Source organism: Brachyistius frenatus, unplaced genomic scaffold (assembly GCF_029030835.1).
Source record: "Brachyistius frenatus isolate BFR_SWC_R1_liver_20210118 unplaced genomic scaffold, ASM2903083v1 Contig_130, whole genome shotgun sequence".
In the NCBI taxonomy this organism is placed as follows: domain Eukaryota; kingdom Metazoa; phylum Chordata; class Actinopteri; family Embiotocidae; genus Brachyistius; species Brachyistius frenatus.
In genome coordinates this window covers 189,653-212,389 of record NW_027210729.1, presented here as the reverse complement: position 1 = coordinate 212,389, position 22,737 = coordinate 189,653, and the positions used below count along the sequence as shown (strand labels likewise).

General features: G+C 43.2%; 1 protein-coding gene across 2 annotated transcripts; it reads left to right on the top strand.

Moving 5' to 3' along the window:
• Window positions 1-1,940: 1,940 nt before the first annotated feature.
• On the top strand, window positions 1,941-17,352 carry rnf217 (ring finger protein 217). 2 transcript variants are annotated; one of them, XM_069714379.1, is made up of 7 exons: window positions 1,941-3,000; window positions 8,321-8,542; window positions 9,052-9,216; window positions 10,979-11,076; window positions 11,163-11,266; window positions 15,386-15,457; window positions 16,139-17,352. In XM_069714379.1, exons 1-7 carry the CDS (start codon window positions 2,017-2,019, stop codon window positions 16,216-16,218), a joined length of 1,725 nt encoding a protein of 574 aa, XP_069570480.1. In that variant the 5' UTR covers window positions 1,941-2,016; the 3' UTR covers window positions 16,219-17,352. The 2 variants fall into 2 exon arrangements, with proteins under 2 accessions (XP_069570480.1, XP_069570481.1); XM_069714380.1 differs by lacking the exon at window positions 15,386-15,457.
• The last annotated feature ends 5,385 nt before the right edge of the window (window positions 17,353-22,737 follow it).

Here is a 22,737-nt window from a genome sequence, read left to right as displayed (position 1 = left end):
ATGATAAGTGAGCCATTTACCATCCATTGTCAAAGACCATTTTTGAAAGCACTTGTGGATATGGAGTTAAAACTATTGTTGCATAGTGTCGCGTGTCAACACATATTTGTGCAAGGAAAGAAAAATGTGTAATTAAAGGGCATTTTTAAGTTTCTGGTCGTGAATATTTGAATACACCTGGAGCTAATATTAAAGTGGAACAGCTAGTGAGCAGTAAACTCCAAACAGCAGACTGCTGCACCGTGCAGCCTCATGCGAAGCACACAGATAACACACTTAATATGTCTTTCATGTATGGGCCGGTCACCTCTACTAGAGACAACTGCAATCATCATTTTTCCACCAGCACAGTGGAATAAACCTACGGGGACCCGGGACAAATAGGAGCTGCTCACAGTCCCTGTACAGTGTGTACAGTTTTTATATTCTCGAACACTGCGTGTCCGAGTGTCGGATCGTTTATGAGCGGATCGCTCAAAGGAATGAATCTTTGCGGGCAAACAAACTGAACTGAATAACTTCCTGATTCGATAGACTCATTTCTCACAGTTTAGTTGAGCTCACAGTGTTTACAGTTCGCAGTGCGTGGTGAAACCTGCAATATGAAAAAAAAAAAACCACAGGTAGCTGAAGGCTGTCTCAAATCCGTTCACTGTTCAGTGAACATGAGCCCTGGGCTGATAGTCAGCGGCTCCAGCTGCAGAAAACAGGCTCAGCAAGTTCGAGAGTGAAGCCGAACTGTAGATCAGTTAAAAAAAAAAAAAAAAAAGACTTAAAAGTCATTCAAAACAAAGCCAGCGACATCTCTGATATTCAACAAGGAAACCTTTAAAATGTCACAAATTGTAAAGTGAGTTTGGTGCGTTTGTCAATGCAACAGCCCCCTTCCAGTTGCTGAAGCCGGCGATCATGAGGAATATACACGTTTCAGTGCAGCGAATGGACGTCACTCAGTGGAAGTTGGAGCTCTGATCAAAGACTGAACGAATCTGTGACGGAATCTTTTGAACAAGACTGTTCGATTAATTGATTTTAGTGATTCGAGACACTGAAAAAGGGGCTTTTTTGTACATCACTCGCTCAGCCTTAGATTTTCTGTGTGGTAATTTAATCAAACAACTTGATGTAAGATTATTCAACAAATATGCACAAAACCATGTGATGTAATGCAGCGTTGTGCATGTTGCAGTCGTTACAGAACTAAATCAACTCCTCCGCTCTTATTATCTCCGCTGTTGTAATGAAGGTGCGTTAGAAGTAGTTGGAGACTCACTGTCTGCTGTCTCTGGTGTCCAGTTTTACTCCTGTGTTGCAGCTCAGGGGGACAAGCTGGATTTGATTGCACCTGTATGTTTCACTCATTGGACAAATGAATTCTGATTCTATCGTGTTTTCATAAAGCAGGCTGCTCCGTCCAGCAGAGAGACAGAGTGCCAGTGGGACATCGTGCATAAAGTCACCGAGAGGTTGGATGTCAGACGGACCGCTTAGTGGGGAAAAGAACTGCAGCCACAGGACTGTCACACAGATCACTATTTCAAAGCCTAATTTAACATAGTGGTTGTATTTTTTTCATTCAAATTTGGATGGGTAGTTAACAACCCATACTTCTGTGGTGTGATGAGCTTAAAACTCATTTTCATTTCTACTTTACAGCATCTTTAAGGTCCCTATTGATAAGGCCAAAGGAATATTCAATCACAAACCCAACTGAGACGCAGTGATGTACTTCGGACCCCACCCCCAGTTGATTGGTCATCTCTCCACCAAGTTACTTTCATCTCCAACTTTAAATCCACCCTGTTATTCACCTCACGCTGCCACCAACCAACCAACCAACCTGCCAGGGCTGTCCTCCACCGCTAGGCTTCCCATCGGCCTATCGGCTGCTCTCCCGCATGCTTACGACGCGACCCGGAAACAGCGAGCTTGCCTGCTTTGTTTTGTTTTGGTGGTCGGGAGTTGGGTACGAGGCAGGCAGGCAGAGGTCCGCCCGGGAGAGTAGCCGCTCGCTAAATGGGGAGAGCCGCAGCGGGGATGGAAGATGACGGACCGATAGCCGCCGCCTGTAAGATGCCGAGTTTTATCAGCAGTTTCGAGGAGGGGAGGGTGAAATTGTCCTGCAACCTGCCAACAGAAACTTCCCTCCCGGACGGTAAAGTTGACCGGCCCCTCAGAGATTTGAACCGACGTGTCACCAGATCAAACTCCCGGCTGTCACTGGACGGAGGCGACGGGGACTCGGAGGAGAGGGGCGGCGAGGACGGGAAGGATGCGGAGGGCAACAACAACAACAACTGCAACGGCGGAGGAAGAGCGAGGAGGCGGGCGAGCGCTGTGGAGATTTTGAGGAGGAATTTCGGGGAGTCCAAATCTCCGGCTCTTCGTCTTAATACAGGCGGTCGGATGCAGCGCAGCGCAGAGCAGGAGAACCACGACGGAGACGTTCATAACGACGTTACCAAAGGTTATGGAGCTGAATGTGACGGGTGTAAAAAGTCGGACGGAGAAACGGGCGACGCGGGGACTCAAAACGAGCCAACATTGAGCGAGTTGTCGACTCCGGAGGTTGAAGGAGTTGAGTGTTTAAGCGTGACTGGGCAGTGCTATAATATATGTGACAGTGACAGCAACGCAGCCGCTTTAGACGAGTCTTTTAGTGCCGAAGAGCACGTTTACTGCACTGTTTACTGCATCGCCAATGACAGCCAGCTGAAAGACACTGAAATCACAGACCGCCACGATGCACCAGACGCCGCAGAAATGGACTCGGAACCGAAACAGGACGCGGGTTCGAGCCCCGAACTGGCACTGTACACACTGGACGACCTGGTGGATCCTTTCGGGGATGTGTCCCACCGGCTGTACGCGGAGCAGGCCGGTGCAGAGACTCCGATGAAGAGTTGCCGGGTGTGCCTGGAGGAGAAAACCATCGCATCCCTGCCCTGCTGCAGGAAGGCCGTGTGTGATGAGTGTCTGAAACTCTACGTCAGCTCCCAGGTTGGAGGGAGGGAGGGAGGGAGGGAGGGAGGACAAGTGGGGACAGCATAGTATTATGCAGCAGCAGCAGAGTGGCTGTCCCAGCTTCAACCAGTCATTGCTGGGTCAGTCAGCAGCTGGTTCAAGTGTCCTTGAGCAGAAGTAACACACACACACACACACACACACACACACACACACACACACACACACACACACACACACACACACACACACACACACAATCTTCTCTGTCACAGTTTTAATGTGCTATTTTTGGTATTTTATCAGTAGCCAGGCCTGGCTCAAAGTTGGGGGACCACTAAAAGTATACCCTCTGTAGGAGCTGACAACAACTCAAGAAAATATCCACATTACATGGTCTCTCCTGCAAAAGTTTTCTGAAGTGAAATGTTACACGCCAACATCCACAGGTCTCCTCATCTTGTGATCAGTATTTATCTGTGAATCTGGGTCACCGACACATACCGTGCTAAAATTGGGACCTGGCAGGAATGGTTTTCAAAGTAGCAGACTTTGTGAGCTGTTGGGCTTATTCAGCAGACCTTCTGTCTCAGGCTCTTTTAAAAAATATCTCACCTTCAAAAAGAGCACTTGTATTCTTATGTGCACTCTTAAGTCCAGTTATAGTCCAACAAAGCATAAGTGTGGGCTCATTTTCTTCTAGACTGTCTCCTACACTTCCCAGAAAGCCTTTAGCTGATGCCAGAACATTTGCCTGAGCATCCCAGCAGTGTGTTTTAGATGTACATGGAGGGAACACCGTCTTTGCAAAGTATTTTTTGAAGTCAGCCAAAATTGAGACATCAGGGACACGAGTGGACTTAGAAGTCTTTTCCATTGATTCTGATGATTCACACCGATACATCAAGGAAATTAATAATTGATAGATGAACATCTGCTTCCATTACTCGTCAGTCTACAGTGGCTATCATTGAAATATGGACTCTGCAAGGTAAGGCACATTGCCAGTTGTTGCTTCCTTCTAGTGCTAAAGTGTTTCAGAATGGATTTTATTTCCTTCAAGTGGCTTCTTCCTGAGATCATACCAGTCAGCTATCTTCCAATCATAATCCCAGTTTTAATAAACATGCATTTGAAAATGTTTTACGAGCTGCGGGGAAGTTGCATTGTCAGATCTTTGCTACTGTTACCATGATTTGCTTTAATCTGTTTAGATGAACCAGTTATTATCAGTCATTCAGATGACTTTTTACCTGCAATTGTCTTGCTTTGATAACAAGGCATGAATAACCACATAAACACAGAGACAAGCCGAACAGGGGGTCATGTAAAGTGTCCTGTGTGGGTGGAATATTTATTTTCCTTTAACGCACTGCAGACTCATTTTAGCACAGAAGCTTGGTGTTAACCCTCAGTAGGTACCGTAAGCTTTATGTCGGAGAGATCACAGTGTTTGTCGTGACCCGTGGAGGGTATCACTATTATGATCCTGGGCATCGGTCATGCATGGCAGGGAGGGTGAATGAGTGTCGCAGGAGGCCAGATTGCTCTAGTTTGACGCCGACGTTATTGTAACGGGGATTAAACCAACAATTTGATATCTACACACCTTCTCAAATCAAGGTGGTATTATCGAGGTTAATTTAAGAAATTTAAATATAGCAGCCCTCGCATAAAAACCACATGAATTACTCACGTGCAAAAACTGACATGACGTGTGATTATACACACGTGAAACGTGTATTTTGCCTGAAAATACAAAACATTTGTTTTTGGAACATTTTCATGGTGTAATGTGTTATGCCCATGTAGTAACATATTTTCCCCATGTTGTTATAAGTTTCAACATGTGAACACGTGTCCCATGTGGAAAACATGGGGGGAAAAAAATTCTGTGAGGGAGCTGTTGATTTTGCTCGTTTGAAATCATTGTAATTTATTTGTCCTTAAAACTAGGTGTTTAGATGTGAAGTTTTACTTCCAGGCGTTCCAATCTTTTTTCAACATCATGTCATTGCCAGCATCATCACCCAACTTATGAATGTACTAAAGTGGATGTTATTTAACATTAATTATTGTGAAAAGTGGATATTGTTAACAATAATTTTGTTATACTTTTGTCAGAGTTTACATCGTTTTGGTCAAGTTTGCATTTATTTAGCTGCCTATTTAAACTGTTAATGCATTACTCTTAACTAACTAGCGCAACAGTTTATCCATTACTTTGAGCTGACATATCTGAACTGTTTATTCAGCACTTTTAGTCAACTATTTCAAATATTTGTCCATTACTTCCACTTCTCTGCTCAGTTGATAACTGGCTCTCAAGCACTCTTAGCTTCAACATGTATTCGGTGCTGCAACCGCTGACTTTATACAAAGGTTGCAAAGGACTGAGGTCAATTTTGTTGAGTCATTATTGTTTTGGGACAAACATATGCCAAGTGTAAGCTTACTTGTTTTGGTCTTAAGTCATCAATTGTGTTTTTGGCTTCATATTGGCTTCAGTTTTGTCTCATGACAGTAAAGATACAGAACAAAGGCTCTCTCATTTTAAACAGACCACACATGGTGACACGTGTGTGTGTGTGTGTGTGTGTGTGTGTGTGTGTGTGTGTGTGTGTGTGTGTGTGTGTGTGTGTGTGTGTGTGTGTGTGTGTGTGTGTGTGTGTGTGTGTGTGTGTGTGTGTGTGTGTGTGTGTGTGTGTGTGGTTGAGATAACCTGTTCAACCAGTCTGGCACTGGTCACCACAGCGCTGGTGTTGTGGCAACACTAACAACACCAACACTAACAACACAGCTCTCATGGCAGCAGAGGATACATTTTCATAATCATGTAATAGGCTTTTAGTGTGTGTGTGTGTGTGTGTGTGTGTGTGTGTGTGTGGGGGGGGGGGGTGTAGGGGATATTAGGTGTGACGCCCTCAGAGGTTGATGCTATTGTTCTTTGTTTTCTGCATGTTGTAATTTTACACGCACTTTTACAGACAAACACACACACACACAGACACGATGCCTTATCATGTGTCAGTACAACAGGTCTCACAGGCTTTGATGGACTTAAAGTGTGGGGAGGCAGAGAATGAGACAGAAAGAAAGCAGCCAGAGAAGAAGAGCTGCACTGGGAGCCAAAAAAAGCAAAAGAGCTAGGTAGTAATAAGGAAACAAGAGAATAAAAAATGAGTTTCACAGTGAATCTAATGAAGTAACATTTTTGTTCATTGCTAACAAAGTGATATCAAATCAGTAGATTTAGTCTGTAATGTTCAGGTTAATTAGGGTTTGACTTCCAGACAAAGTCCAGCCCCTCCCCAGGAGCTTGGTTCCAGAGCCAGTGCTATCCATGGAGGTGAGCCCAACTATATCTAGCTGGTACCGCTCCACCTCCCGCATCAGCTCCGGCTCTTTCCCCGCTCATGTGGGCAACGATGGAGAAACCGGGCGCGGTGTGATTGAAAGGAACGGCCTGCCTGATCTGAACCCGGATGGTGTTTCGTTATTGGACTTCTGTGCTAGTCACGGGTTGACCATAACGAACACCATGTTCGAGCATAAGGTAGCTCATAAGTGTACCTGGTACCAGAACACCTTAAAGAGAGGTGAAGAGAGGAGCACAGCTGTCAGCTGATCACCACCTGGTGGTGAGTTGGATCAGATAGCGGCGGAGTCGGCTGGAGAGGGTGAACTGGGAACGTCTGGCGGAGGCCCCGGTCCGGGAGATCTTAAACTCTCATCTCCAGAAGAACTTCTCAGACATAGAGGGAGGTTGGGGACATGGAATCCAAGTGGAACATGTTCAAAGCCTCGATTGTGGATGCGGCCGCTAGGAGTTGTGGTCGGAAAGTCATCGTGCCTGTAAGATTACGGGGTGCTGGAGCCGTTGCAACGGGTCATCCGGTCTCTATACGACTGCAGTTGGAGCTGTGATCGCATTCTCGGCAATAAGTCAGACATGTTCCCGGTGGGTGTTGCCCTCCGCCAGATCTGTCCTTTGTCACTGATCCTGTTTGTGACCTTCATGGACAGGATATCCAGGCGCAGCCGGGGGGAGGAGAACCGTCAGGTTTGGGGGTCTCGGGATCGCCTCTGTGCTGTTTGCAGATGATGTGGTCCTGTTGGCCTCTTCAGACAATGACCTGCAGTATTAACTGGGGCAGTTTGCAGTTGAGTGTGAAGCGGCGGGGATGAGGGTTAGCACCTCCAAATCTGAGGTCATGGTGCTCTGCTGGAAACCGGTGGATTGCTCCCTCCAGGTGGGGACGCAGTGCCTGCCTCAAGCGAAGGAGTTTTCAGTATCTCGGGGTCTTGTTCACGAGTGAGGGGAGGACGGAGCGGGAGATCGACAGGCGTTTCGGTGTGGCTCAAGTAGTAACCGGACCGTTTTGGTGAAGAGGGAGCTGAGCTGAAAGGCGAAGCTTACCATTTACCGGTCGATCTACATTCCGACTCTCACCTATCGTCACGAGTTCTGGCTCATGACCGAAAGAATGGGATCACGGCTACAAGCGGCTGGAATGAGTTTCCTCCGTAGGGTGGCCGGGCTCAGCCTTAGAGATAGGGTAAGGAGCTCGGACATCAGGAGGGAACTCGGAGTAGAGCCGCTACTCCTTCTCGTCAAAAGGAGCCAGCTGAGGTGGTTCGGGCATCTGATCAGGATTCTCCTGGGCGCCTCCCACTGGAGGTTTTCCAGGCACACCCAACTGGCAGGAGACCCTGGGGAAGACCCAGAACATGCTGGAGGGATTATACATCCCATTTGGCCTGGGAACGCCTCAGGATCCCTCAGGATGAGCTGGAAAGGGAAGTCTGGGTCAGCTTCCTTGGCCTGCTGCCACCATGACCTGACCCCGGATAAGCGGAAGAAAACGGATGGATGGATGGACTTCCACACTGTGTGGATAAAGTCTGCTTAGTGTTAGTGACTGCTAAGCACTCACTCTGGAATAACTAATGTGTCTGTTTTGATGCACATTAACTTCTACTCTCTGCACTGCATCCTTCAGTCTTTCATGCATCAACGTCCCCTCGGTTTTTTGGTGAAGTGTTTACCATTTCCCTTCAGTGGTATGAATATATTCCATATAGATCTGGTCTCATCGTTCACCTTTATATCAGAGAAGCTCACCACAGCAAAGCCAGAGCGGTCACACATGCTGATTCCAAGGTTATAATGTATGACGTCTTTAGTACAATTTTAGATGATGGCATTTACGTGTTAATTCACATGATTGAAGTAAATGAGAAAATCTTCTTATAAGCATTTAAAGGCACGTAAATTAGTTTTTTCTTAACAGGCCAAAACCAAACTGCTAAAGTGCTTCATAATACTAAAACAACTGTCTGTGATGTTTCCCAGGTGCGAGTTGCCAAAGCTCTGATCAGCTGTCCAATCCCGGAGTGTAGTGGCAACCTGGACGAGGAAGTGGTGATTTCCCATTTGGCCAACGAGGACGTGGCCAAGTACCGTTACTTTTTGGAGCTGAGTCAGCTGGATTCGAGCACCAAACCCTGCCCTCAGTGCAGTGAGTTCACCTCTCTGAAGACGCACAACCAAAACCACTCCGAGCACAAGTACAAGGTAAGATCGCGCACCAGTAGTCCTCTGATGGCTACTGTAATGTTTCACAGTAAAAAAAAAAGGATGGTTGCTGGAGCAGCAGTGAGCTGCATGAAAAGTAGAGTTCCTGATGTGGCTGCATGGATGCAGTAGCAACCAAAGCAGAGATGGGATAAAATCAATGTTTTGCAAATTACAAGTGAATCTCAACCTCAATCACAACTCATGGTCCACCTACTGCCTTTTTAGTGGAGCTTTCAGTTGTCATGGAGAATGGAAATCAGTCGCTGTTATTAAGTTTTGTCTCAGTTAAGTTAAGTAAGTTAATTATTGAACCACTGAAAAAAACTTGAAAGTGGGCCACAGGAGGACATAAGTCAGTCGGGCTTGAGTCCAAATCATGTGACTCAAGTCTACACCTCTGCTCATAAGTAACACATTAGGTTTAACAAACCAAATTTCCCAGGTTTGGAGGATTTGTCTGTTGCTTGTGGGTAAACGTGTGCATCTGTCTTCTCTCCCTGCCGTAGATCCAGTGTAGCAATTGCCATTTTGTGTGGTGCTTTAAGTGCCACGCACCCTGGCACAATGGGCTCAAATGTCGCGACTACAGGAAAGGAGACAAGCTGCTACGAACCTGGGCGAGTGTCATCGAGCACGGACAGAGAAACGCCCAGAAATGCCCGCAGTGTAAGGTAAGAAGAACTGGGGGGAACACTGAGGAAGGATCCAGGAGGCAAGCCCCTTGCACAGGAATGCTGGATGTGGCCACAGTCGAAGGGAGTTACATGTCTGTAAATGGAGAGGGAGTTGACTGATGAAAGGTAGAACCAGTGTAGATGAAGGAATCAATGAAGGTGAGGAAGCATGGAAGTAAAGATGGATGATGGATGGAGATCTGTAGAGAACAGGATGGATGCACAGATGTAACGTGAATGTGGAACAGAGGAGCAGCGATGCAGAGACCGAGAACGTATTGAAAAAATGATCACAGTGTCTCTGCTGCACAGAATAATTTCTTGAAGATATCGATTGCCACAATACCACCCTGGTCTTATCTCACAACCAAGTCACTCCGCACAATATCTAATCTTGATTGCCAGATGACTACAGAAAGACATAAATTAAGCTAATTACCGGTATTTGAGAACTGTTTGCACACAGCAGCAGATACTTTCCGTCTGTGCTCTTCACACTGCTGCTTGATGTCTCTTTATTTCTGCTCTGGAAGCTGGCAGAGAGGATCGTGTTTGGCTGTGAAGTAAAATAAAAGATGTGGTTTTGAGTGTAAACATAAGAGTAACCTCGGCAGCTGATTCTGGAAAATGTTTACTCAATTTAGAATAAATTGAGCTGATTAGCACGAAAACGCACGATTTTCTCATCCCCAACAACACAATCGTTGCTCCCCACCACTGCTACTTGCCGGATTTGGCTCCCTGCAACTAATTCCTGGTCCCTGAAATCTTGACACAGAATTCGATTTTGCAGTAGGCTGGACTACTGTAATGGTCTCTTAACCTGGACTAAAAACACCTTTAAACAACTGCAGCTCATTTAAAATGCTGCTGCTAGAGTTGTATCAAGGACTTGGAGAACTGATCATATCAATCCAATATTAAAATCTTTGCACTGGCTTCCAGTTAGGTATAGAATAGATTTTAAAGTGCTGATACTCATTTATTAATCACAATAATGATAATGGTTTATTAGGCCCAGAATATATCTGTGACATGCTCAAAGAACACAAACCTGTTGGGGCTCTTGGATCCATGGACTCAGATCAGTTAGTACAACCCAGAGTCCAAAGTAAACATGGTGCAACAGCTTTTAGCTATTACGCAGTATGTGACTGGAACAAACTGCCAGTAGATCTTGCGTATGCTCCAAATGTTGCTATTTTTAAATCAGGATTAAAACCATTTCTCTTTTCATGTGCCTTTGGTTGAGCCTTCTATATATTTTAATGCTTGACCACTAAGTGTAGCCTTATTCACTCAGTGATTCAGTGATGTCTCAGATTCACAACTAATATCTACCGGCTGTTGATTTAAATTTAAGATGATTCCAAAATATACTTTTACAGTGCTTTTTATTCTATCATTTACACTTTGCATTTTCTTTTATATTCCTATCAGTTAATATCTCTCTTTTTAATTACTTTCTTTTTGACCTTGCATGGTTTTTAATTATATTTATTGTATCTTATATATGTATGTTCCTCCGTTTTGCTTTTATCTACAGTATGTAGAGCACACTGAATTTCCCTTGTGCACGAAATGTGCTATACAAATAAAATCCCTTGCTTGCTTACTTCCGCTCCGTTCATGCACAACAGGAGCGGTCTCAGACCTTTTCGATTGCAGCTTGTAAAATATATAGTATGTGGTAGCTTCAAACTGTTGACTTATTCATCGAACAATCCTTTTTGCGTCTTTTTTTTATTTCTATCTTTAGATCCATATTCAGCGGACAGAGGGATGTGATCATATGACCTGTACGCAGTGTAACACTAACTTCTGTTACCGCTGTGGAGAGCGCTACAGACACCTCAGGTTAGACTCCTTTACTTTCCTCCCCCCACCTGCCTTTTGCTCGCCTTCTTTCTTCTTTCTGATTTGGCATTTTATTTTGTCGTCAGATTTTTTGGGGACCACACATCCAACCTCAGCGTGTTTGGCTGCAAGTATCGCTATCTCCCCGATAAGCCTCATCTGCGACGGCTAATCAGAGGGTCTGTCTGTGGTAAGTTGGTGTGTTTTGAAGGGAGGCGCCGTCATTCTTTTAACCTCAATTGATCATGAGGTGTGTTTTCTTAGCTGGCTTGTTCTTTTCACGTATACTAAGCTTTACACTGATGGAGCTGCGTATCTACAAGTGGGAGTGATCCATTGTGGCGGTAAATGTGTCTTTTGTTATTCTGCTACTAATTTAAACACAGAGGTACTAAAACAAAGCTTGTTTGCTCAGGCCTATGAGAACAGTGAACTCCCTGGCCTCTTTGTTGATCCTTGTCTTTGTCTCAGCACAGAAGCAGCATACTGGCACAATGTCTTCTGCACATCACACAAGTGTATATAAAATTATGAAAAATGTGTTTTGCCTTAAAATCGTGATTCATTTACCCGTTGCATCTATTCATATTTACTTCTGTAAAAAAATATATTTCTTCCTCTCCTTTCTTTAAGTACAGCCAGATTGCATTTTCCTACACATGTTCTGCGTATGTGACAAATGCCAAATTCAGTCCAGCATAGTTTCTCTTCATTTTCTCTTAACCTGCCGTATTTAATCAGATTCTGCTCTCCACGAACTCAAACTGAACCAGCGAGACCACTTTGCACTCAGCTGGGGATTATAATTGTGTTTCTGAGTGAGAAACAGGGATAGAAATAGCAGTGGAAATTAATCTCTTCATGTGTTAGATAACAAGACTTGCAAAACTCAGATGCTAGCAGCTCTGTGAGGCTGCACCGAGGCACGGCTGTGTTTTGAGTTGAATGCTTACGTCAGCACAAGATGCTTACTGTGAAAATGCTTACATGCTCTGCGATGCTTAGCTGGTGTACTGTTTCCCGTGTTCACCATCTTAGCTTAATGTTTTGCATGCTGAAAACACTAAACTCGCAGCAGAGCTTTGGCTGATGGGAATCTGACTAATTTTATTCCGTATTTGTACATAAACAAATTGTTTAATTCATAGTGGTGGGCCAAAAAACAACTGAGTTTGCCGTCCCTACAGCTACACTGCTCACAAAACTTGAAATAAAAAAGCAATAGTCAAAATGCAACATGGTACCTTGTTGCCTCTTTGCCTTAATGAACTGTCAGTGCTGACCAAAGAACTCGGTCATATCAATGATATAATACATTTAGTCAAGCACTGTACTTACAGTGGGTGCGGAAAGTATTCAGACCCCTTTAAATTTTTCACTCTTTGTTTCATTGCAGCCATTTGCTAAAATCAAAAAAGTTCATTTTATTTCTCATTAATGTACACTCAGCACCCCATCTTAACAGAAAAAAACAGAAACGTAGAAATTTGTGCAAATTTATTAAAAAAGAAAACCTGAAATATCATATGGTCATAAGTATTCAGACCCTTATTGAGTAGAAGCACCCTTTTGAGCTAGTACAGCCATGAGTCTTCTTGGGAATGATGCAACAAGCTTTTCACACCTGGATTTGGGGATCCTCTGCCATTCTTCCTTGCAGATCCTCTCCAGTTCCGTCAGGTTGGATGGTGAACGTTGGTGGACAGCCATTTTCAGGTCTCTCCAGAGATGCTCAATTGGGTTTAGGTCAGGGCTCTGGCTGGGCCAGTCAAGAATGGTCACAGAGTTGTTCCGAAGCCACTCCTTTGTTATTTTAGCTGTGTGCTTCGGGTCATTGTCTTGTTGGAAGGTGAACCTTCGGCCCAGTCTGAGGTCCAGAGCACTCTGGAAGAGGTTTTCTTCCAGGATATCTCTGTACTTGGCCGCATTCATCTTTCCTTCAATTGCAACCAGTCGTCCTGTCCCTGCAGCTGAAAAACACCCCCATAGCATGATGCTGCCACCACCATGTTTCACTGTTGGGATTGTATTGGGCAGGTGATGAGCAGTGCCTGGTTTTCTCCACACATACCGCTTAGAATTAACGCCCAAAAGTTCAATCTTGGTCTCATCAGACCAGAGAATCTTATTTCTCATAGTCTGGGAGTCCTTCATGTGTTTTTTGGCAAACTCTATGCGGGCTTTCATATGTCTTGCACTAAGGAGAGGCTTCCGTCGGGCCACTCTGCCATAAAGCCCCGACTGGTGGAGGGCTACAGTGATAGTTGACTTTGTGGAACTTTCTCCCATCTCCCTACTGCATCTCTGGAGCTCAGCCACAGTGATCTTTGGGTTCTTCTTTACCTCTCTCACCAAGGCTCTTCTCCCACGATTGCTCAGTTTGGCTGGACGGCCAGGTCCAGGAAGAGTTCTGGTCGTCCCAAACTTCTTCCATTTAAGGATTATGGAGGCCACTGTGCTCTTAGGAACCTTGAGTGCTGCAGAAATTATTTTGTAACCTTGGCCAGATCTGTGCCTTGCCACAATTCTGTCTCTGAGCTCCTTGGACAGTTCCTTCGATCTCATGATTCTCATTTGCTCTGACATGCACTGTGAACTGTAAGGTCTTATATAGACAGGTGTGTGCCTTTCCTAATCAAGTCCAATCAGTTTAATTAAACACAGCTGGACTCCAATGAAGGAGTAGAACCATCTCAAGGAGAATCAGAAGAAATGGACAGCATGTGAGTTAAATATGAGTGTCACAGCAAAGGGTCTGAATACTTATGACCATGTGATATTTCAGTTTTTCTTTTTTAATACATTTTCACAAATTTCTACATTTCTGTTTTTTTCTGTCAACATGGGGTGCAGAGTGTACATTAATGAGAAATAAAATGAACTTTTTTGATTTTACCAAATGGCTGCAATGAAACAAAGAGTGACAAATTTAAAGGGTCTGAATACTTCCCGTACCCACTGTACATTATGTATGATATTAAAACACTATCCACGAGCATTTACTGCAAAGTTTTTACTTTTATACTTTCAAAAAGGTATATTTAAATAAGACGAGATCAGTAGGATTGAATAACAATTTAGTGGAGTAATGACAGTTTGAGTCATAAATTTTGGCGATTACACTCCGACAATAAAAGGCTATTTCATAGAGTAATGTCCTGAATGCAGGTACAGGGCCCACCGCCGCCTTACGCTGGAGGTGGGCGAGTAGAGTAATGCAGATTTTAAATTCTTATTTCTATAGCACCAAATCACAACATTAAAACAAGTCAGGGCATTTAACACAGGAACCCAACAATTCAACAATTCACAAATGAATGACAGCTGGAAGGAAAAACTCCCTTTCAACAGGAAAAGAACCTCAGACAACAAGAAGGAAAAACTATCTTTTAACAGGACGACACCTACGACATAACCAGGCTCAGAGGGGACGGGGGGGAGAGTCATCAGCCGTTAGTGGTTGAAGTCGGTGGAGAGCAGAGATGACTGACGGAAACTAAAGTTTCGGCTCCCAGGAAAACCAGACTGATGAGGTGGTGATGGGGAGGAGGAGGGTTGCGCGTCAGGAGGTCTGAAAGGCAGAATGACTGAATTACGATAATATTTAAATTGGCTCAAAAAACACAGGCTGAAAGATTATTAGGCAAGTATAGTGAAGACATGATTATGACAGAGATTTGACAGCATGGGAAAATGGAATTAATGGAAAAAAAAAAAAGCAGGAAAAGCATGTTTACCAACAGATGAATGAAGATGAAGGAAGGAAAATGTTTGAATGCGGGACATTTGACAGTCTGGTATTAGTTCTATTACTTAAGGGCCTGATTACTTCCTCCATCAATGTCAGTGACTGTCTTGAATTTGCTGCTTGAATGCAACAGAAGTGAACACATCCAAATCTACCCCTTTACTTGCCGAGACCACTGTGGAGCGCTTCATAAGGAAGTCTGAAAGTATCACATATCAGATTATGTTCGGTATAATTACCCATTCACAGTTATCAGATACATGCTCTAGCAAGCCTCCAGGAAGTTGAACTCCTCTCACAGATCTGTTTCACTTCTGCTCTCCATGACAGCTACAGCTAGTTATATCAGCAGGGTGCCTGTTGAATTGGGAGCTCATTTGTCCCTTAACAAAAGCCCTTTGCCCATTACAGCGCGCTTTGCTGTTCTATTGCCACGCATTGTTAGCGGCATAGATTTAGCGTTTAATGAGGGATGTTTTTACTGAAGATGGAGTTGATCATTTGCGCTTGCAGTGACTTCTGTACTAAAACATCTTCCTCTCACTGTGTTTCTCTCTGCAGCCACTAAAGTGCTGATAGCTCCAGTGGTCATTCTGCTGGTCGTGGTGCTCGGAGCTCTCGCGCTGGTGATAGGTAACATAATTACATACATGAACACACATGCACATTAATCAGGAGGGGAGCTCCGATGGGACCAGTCAGCACGTAACAGCTAAATGGTTACGGCTCAGTTACAAATGACTGTGTTCTTCCACACAGCAAAGCAGCAGCGCTTTTAATGACATTTCCAGTCAAGGGGTACCTTTGTGTTTCATGTGAAGGAAAAGCAAACTGTTCCAGTTAAAAAAAAAAATACCAAAGTGGTAGATCCAGATTATCACTGGGTGACTTTTACTTCCTGGAACTACGTCTATGACATCATCCAGCTGGAGAATTGACTGTGTGAGTCATTAGTCAGGCTGTATTGTGAGCTACTGAGGCCTCCACTGAACTGTAATTAGTGTTAATCTCTTTCCCGTGTCTGTAAATCTGACAGATGATCCGCTGCAGACTAATATGCCGTGATGGCAGATTCATATTTACTTTCATCGTTAATAGAATCAGTGTTGTGCTGCTGTCGCTCTCCAATCTTCCCCTTTTCAAGTCAATTAGTTTCACATATGCCAAATCTGTTTGCATTATGCTCTAATGTGGAATAATCAAATCAAATACATTCGGTAATGACAGTTCTAGAATTCTATATACATCAATGAATGGTTAATTAAAATGATTATTTGTATCGTTAAAAAACTTTCCTGCCCTCTCTGTCTGTAGGTTTAGTGGTTTTCCCGGTCTACTATGTGTGTAAGAGGAGGAAGAAGCAGCACACTCGAGGCTCCGGACGATGGATCTGAGACTCGTCCTGCTCTACGTCCACACCACACAAGTTGAAAAGATGTCGCCCAAATCTCCTCAGGGACGGACGTGCCAGCCTGAGTCCTCACAAAACTCTTGAGACGAACGTCACGAGATCAGCACCGGCAGTTAGTGAAGACCCTTCAGGGGGAAGGAGGTACTTTAACCGTATGAAGCGATGCCTGGATAATTGCACATCATCACATCCAAATTATTTATGTCGTGTGGGACTGCTCCTGCCAAAAGGATGCTTTATCAGAATGCTGGATATTTAAGCAGAAAAGGAATACAACCTCATACATTTATGTCAAATTCTGAAGCAATCACTGTCTTGTTCTTGTCCCATAAGGGATAATAAATGTACTAATTCTAAATCTCGCAGCTGACAGCTATAAAGGATTTTGAACACTTGCTGTGGACACGTTGCAGGAAGTTTCAGCTGTGCACATTCACAGTTTATCACTCATTTGTCACATATTTAGCAATGGCTATCTTTCAGGGGAACAAATCTAAAGACAGGTAACCGACAGGCGTGAGTTTCACTTACACCCGCACTTTTGAGAATGTGTTAAAAGACCTAGCTTCAAGCGCTGGTTAGCAATGGGTAGATACTGTTTCAGGAGGCTTTGAGAGTGTCGGAACATTACAAAGGTGCCGGAAACGCTGGCTGCTGAGAGCCCTGGAAAACGATGGCAAGGCCTCACGGATGACGGACACGGAAATGAGTTTTTCTTTATTTGCAAATGTTGTTTGTGCTAATGATGGAAAAACAGAGATGGAAGCCAAATTTGGAACAAGCCATGATGGAGAAATGAGTTCTCACTGGTACAACAAAAAAATCGGCACATTGACTTTGCTCATTTTTCCCTGTGGGAGACTCAGATATTGACATTTTCCATTGTAATTTGAGTCTTTAACAGACACACACCATGGAAAATTATGTGAAAGGAAGCATGATACTTGACTACTCTTGGCTAACCTGGATAACACTGACTCTGCCTGATCTCAAAATCTTGCTAGAAGGTTTGAAAAGTGGGTGTTTACCCAGACCTAAGAGGGACACCTGGTTTTAAAGACCACACACACACACACACACACACACACACACACACACACACACACACACACACACACACACACACAAATGCAAGGACACAGATTCAACCCACTGACACCAAAACAAAATGGAAATATTGAAATTTCAGCAATTCTCCACTGTTTTCTGTTGTGTTTTTTTTTAATCCTCTCTGTCTCGTCTTCCTCGCTGTCTTTGTCGTCCCTCCTCTCTGTCTGGCCGAGCTCACACGCCCTCCCTGTGCGGCATGTTGTCTCTGCTGTGCCCACATACTGAATGCCAGGATCTGCATCATCAAAAAAAAAAGAAGAAAAAAGCTGCAGTGCCAAAACAAAATGCTGAATGTGGTGGGGCAGACAGTTGACCTCTGTCCCTTTGTTATTTTATGTTGTTATGGTTCTTTGTTCTTCTGGCTTTTGCAGAGGTTTGGCTGGTGATGTTGTCAGTGTAGAAATGGACTCGCACGCTGTAAAATATGCATTAGATAGTGGAAAACTGTTGAGAAGTGCAGAATTAAAATTACCAAACGTAGTGCAAATAGTAAGATTTGTATCTGTTATCATTGTGAAGGCTGGGCAGTGGTTTACCAAAGAGCTAAACAGGGTGTCGTTTTGATTTTTTTAAATCCGTTTGCTGTGCACTGAATATGTGTCTAATTATGTCTGGATCTATGTAGGCATAGTGTTTTTGAATGCACACCCTCTTAATTTATTCACACCGGCTCATAGGAGAGAACACACATGGGGCCTGATTTACTAAAGGTTTGCGTCTGTAAAATCACGTGCAAACTTCACACCACCCGCAAAAAAATGTCCAAGCAGATCTACTAACGACGTGCAGTGAGGATTGCGTCTTTCAAATGTGCAATTTAACACGCGTTGTCCTTTTTGTGTGTTTGCCTGCATGCATATGTAATATTGGGCGTTTCTACTTGAACGTGCAAAATACTGGGAGGGAACATGCAAATAGAACAATTTAGCACCCGCAACGATATTTACTAAACCTGAAAGTAGAAACAGGAGAAGTGATTGTTGTGTATTTTAGTACGACTGAAAAGAACGTATTAATCAGATGCGCAAATCTGGAGAGACGGCTGCTCTTATTGTGGTGAGAAGGAGATGCAGGGAAACCAAAGAATATGTAGAGAACGTGGTTTTACACCTGTGGAAACAGTTTTGAGATGACGGAGGGGAAAATTATTCAGACATATCGTTTGTCCAGAGATGACCTTTCTGAGTTATTTTATGAACTGTATGATGATTGACAGCCAACAACAAGGAGGAGACACAAAATACCAGCAATGTCAAAACTTCTTATGAGTCAGCATTTACTTTCCTCTGGGTCATTCCAGCGTATCGCTGCTTGGATATCCCACCAGTCCCGTTATTCATGTGTCACAAGTCCCGAATGAGTCCTGCAGAATTCACAGGTAGCTTCATGAGGTTCACGAGCACTCGCGAGGGACTGAATGAAAAGTCACCTGCTCATCAAAGAAAGATCTGGACCTGCTGATCGGTGTTTGTTAGAGGATCTCATCCACCGTCCCTCCCGTTTTATTTGCTTCCCTTTTGTTTCTCCTAATATCTTGCCATCTTCTCATAATTTCCTCGATTGATCTTTTTGTTATTCCCATTGACTTCCTCGCTGATAATCTCCTATATAGCATTTTGTTCTTGTTATATTTATGTTTATTAATTTCAATGCGATCAGATTTTCTTCCTTCTTTAATGGTCCTTCTGTCAGAACGGCTGGAATCACTTTAACGCACGCAAACCCTTCATTTACATGTAGTGATTTGCACCTGATATCAAAGACGCAATTACTCGTAGTAAATGCAGTTCCCTTTATTTGAGATCTTAGTAAATCAGGCCCATGGAGCGCTGCCAGGAAACAGGAGATTTTCAAGAGCTTTACAGGTCTCCACCTGGCAGCAGTCAGTAGGCAAACTCTTGAGTGTCCTTTCACATCTTCTGTCCGTGCTGCCCTCCGAGGTGTGACTGGACTCTTACCTCATCTATGAGCAGAGGTGGAGAGGCTGGTGATTACAGTACAAAAAGCTCAATAGCAAAAAGGAAAATGGGTGCACATCCACCGGAGCTGCTGCTGCTGTTCAGCCACACTGGATGTTTTTGAACTTCTGATATGCGGAAATAACACAAAGCTGCCAGTGGTGCCCGTCACAAGGTCCAATACAAGAGGTTTGCAAACCTGTCACAGAGTTTTTGTGTGTTTGTTCCGCTGCTCCATGGAGAGGTTTTGGGTTTTGTTTTAGCACTCTCTAATGTGAGGTTTACAAATACATGTTAATGGATACAGTTAAGAATAACAAAGAAAGACAAAGATAAGCACAATCTGTCTGCGCACAGGAGAGAAAATGTGTGGAATGATACAATTACGAGAAGTTGAGGAGTAACGTCTCCATTGGAAACAAACACCCACAGTGAGGACAGAGCTTTGTATCGGTGCATCTTTAAAGCTGAGGTGGTTACCAGTGGAATAAACGTTACATTTCAACACTGAATCTTCGGAAAAGCAAAGTTGCTGTTCATGCATGTTGGACATTTTGCAGTGCAGCGCCATTAGCTTGGCTTTATCCCAGGGATCTGAGACATTTTCTACATCTGGGAGTTAATAAAATACAAGCGTCACATACAGTGATACTGCACACACAGTGTTCCTAAAGGACACGGAAAATACATTGTTACACACTTGATTTCAACAGTCGTATGAGCTCCTCACTCTGGGTTTGAATCCACTCTCAGGGAGTCTGTTTTCTGTTCACTGTACCCAGAGCCCTTCATCGACGTGAGCGGTGCCACAGAAATCGCTGATGAGCAGCGTTGACCCAAAGCGCTTCCCGATGCGTTTGCTTGCAGCTGCCTAGCAACCGTATTTAATTCCAGGAAATAAAAGCACTGTAGTGTTAAAAGAGATCAAACTGTCGTGGTGTTGCCAACACTGTCTGTGTTTCCCTACCTGACTCAGTTGGGCTGTGCACAGGGGTCAGAGGATAAATCTGAGATTTAAAAGTGGAAACAAAAACAAGAACACATGTATTCATGAAAGTTACGGGCCAAACAAAAACACTGAAACTTTCTGATTAACTAACGTTCACATGCATCATACGTATGCGTACATGTTTTAACTGCTCAGCTAGTGCTACACTGACATGATGAATGGCTGCATTTTATTTTGTTTTTGTTTGATTGACATATGACTGACATTTGTTTTTTAAAGTGTCTTCAGTGGAGTGAAATTAGTTTGATTTACTGGTGGCTGGTTTTTTTGTGTTTTTTTTCAGTGTCATGAACATGTATTTTGTACTATTTCACTGGAATTTTACCAAACATATTTCCCTGGATGGGCACTGTACCACCGGTAGAACAATTTCTCAGTTGATTAACTTGTTGCCAGAAAAGCAAAAGATGGCAACTTGGATAACTGACATAACGCATCAATTAAAAGTCAACAACATTTGGTCAAACTAAGGAACTCAGATTTACAGTCTGATTATTTTGCTGGCAGACATTGTAAATTCTGAAGCATGTTACCATCGTGTGTGATACAGGATGGTATCTTGTACTTGTTAAGCCCCACAAATGAATTATTTACCGTTTTACACAGGTATGAGTTCATGCACATTTCTTTGTTTTATTGTTGGTTTATTGTAGCAAACAGCTGATTGGGTAAAGCTTTACGACTAACCCAAAGTTGTTCTATTTATTCATTCGTGAGAGTTATTTGGGCTCAGAATTGTTCTTGGCTGGGATGTATTGGCTGGCTGATACCCCTGGCCTTTTTGTTTATATTACAGTCAGACTGATACCGGCATGAATATGCAATGGTGCCTTCTCAGCGACATGGATCTGATTGCCAACCTGTGGTTTGGAGCCCCTGCAAAGATAACAAATAACAGGGCACAATTTATCAAAGCCTCGCCATTGTATGCATTATGTCCTAAAACTACTTGGAAAACAACTAATATATCAAAGTAATGGGACTCCTAATGTAAAAGAAAGTTGTATTGAACTACTGTTGAATATATCTATGGATATCTTCTCCCAACACAGAGAAAAATATACAGAGTAATCCAGCCTTCAATTAAAAATGTAGGTTTATTTTCTGCTAAACTCCTGAACTTTTACAAGTACCACAATCCAGGGTGTCAATACATCCCAAATACTGTTGTATGTTTGCACAAATTAAACATTGTTTCATGTGGATAGAAAAATGTGTCACTAGAAACTGAATTTCAACTTTTCAATTTAAAAAATTGCAATAAAAAAATTGAATCACACAATTTGAATTTGAACTATATTACTTGAATGATTGTATTGAAAAACTAGATCGAAAGAGGATCATTTAAAATGTTTATTATTAGTTTAAAACTGAATGTGATATTTTGATATTGCAGTCATTTGCACCGAAGCTTTATTTGTTCCTCACAGAAAAATTCATCTCTCAGTGTATTCTTCAACATTAATTTCTCACAATTCCAATTCAGTTCTTGAAATTCAATTTCAGCTTGTTTGTCACACAGCCGGGTATTTGAGGAATAGCAATGGAGTGAGTCCCTTGTCAGCTCATCTGCTCTTAGTTTAGCCATGAAGGCAAGTCTGTGTGTTTTTGACCGTTTCCTTCACTCCCACTAACAGTGACTGATGGTGTTCCACTTGTAATGCAGTGGCATTTTTGTTGTTGTTGTGCTGTTATCATTTGTTCATGTCTCACTTTTCACAGTTTAATGCAAAATGCTTAACTCTTAATTTTGGGCTTTAAAATTTCATTTAACTTTGAAAAGTGAAAACAACTGTATGGAAAACTGATGACAATTACAATAAATTGTATTTTGTTTACCACAATGATGTTGTATGCTTATCAACAATTCAACAACCCAGAATATTCCTCATCAACCAACATTCATTCGCAAATTGTTTGTTTTACGACTTAGGAGGTGCATCTCGGGAAAGTTTAAATTCATAAATTCGTCAAACTGGAGACGCTGGAGAATCAAACTGACAGAATATCACACCAAGGCAAACTCAGCGAGGATGCCATGAGGACCGTTATTTGACTGTCTTCTATCAACATTGATCCATACAGTGACCTGCACACAAAGGTGGAGTGGGAACCCTGCATTGCTGCCTCCAACCTCGTACTTGGACCTCAACAGAATATCAAGGCATTAAGCTAGAAATAATAATCACAACTAAACTCTGATGTTCATTGGAGAACGTTCCACAAACATTCGTCAGGGAATGTCTGTCGTTCCCCGATGAACATTTGTTACGATTGTGACGTTACATTCAATTTTGGTGTCGAATGTTTCACAAATGTTGTTACAGAATGTTCCACTATTTGAGGAGACTCAAATACTGATGTTGCAGTAAATGGTGTGTTATCAGTAACGTGAGGATGGTTTTCCCTACCTGAACATGCAATC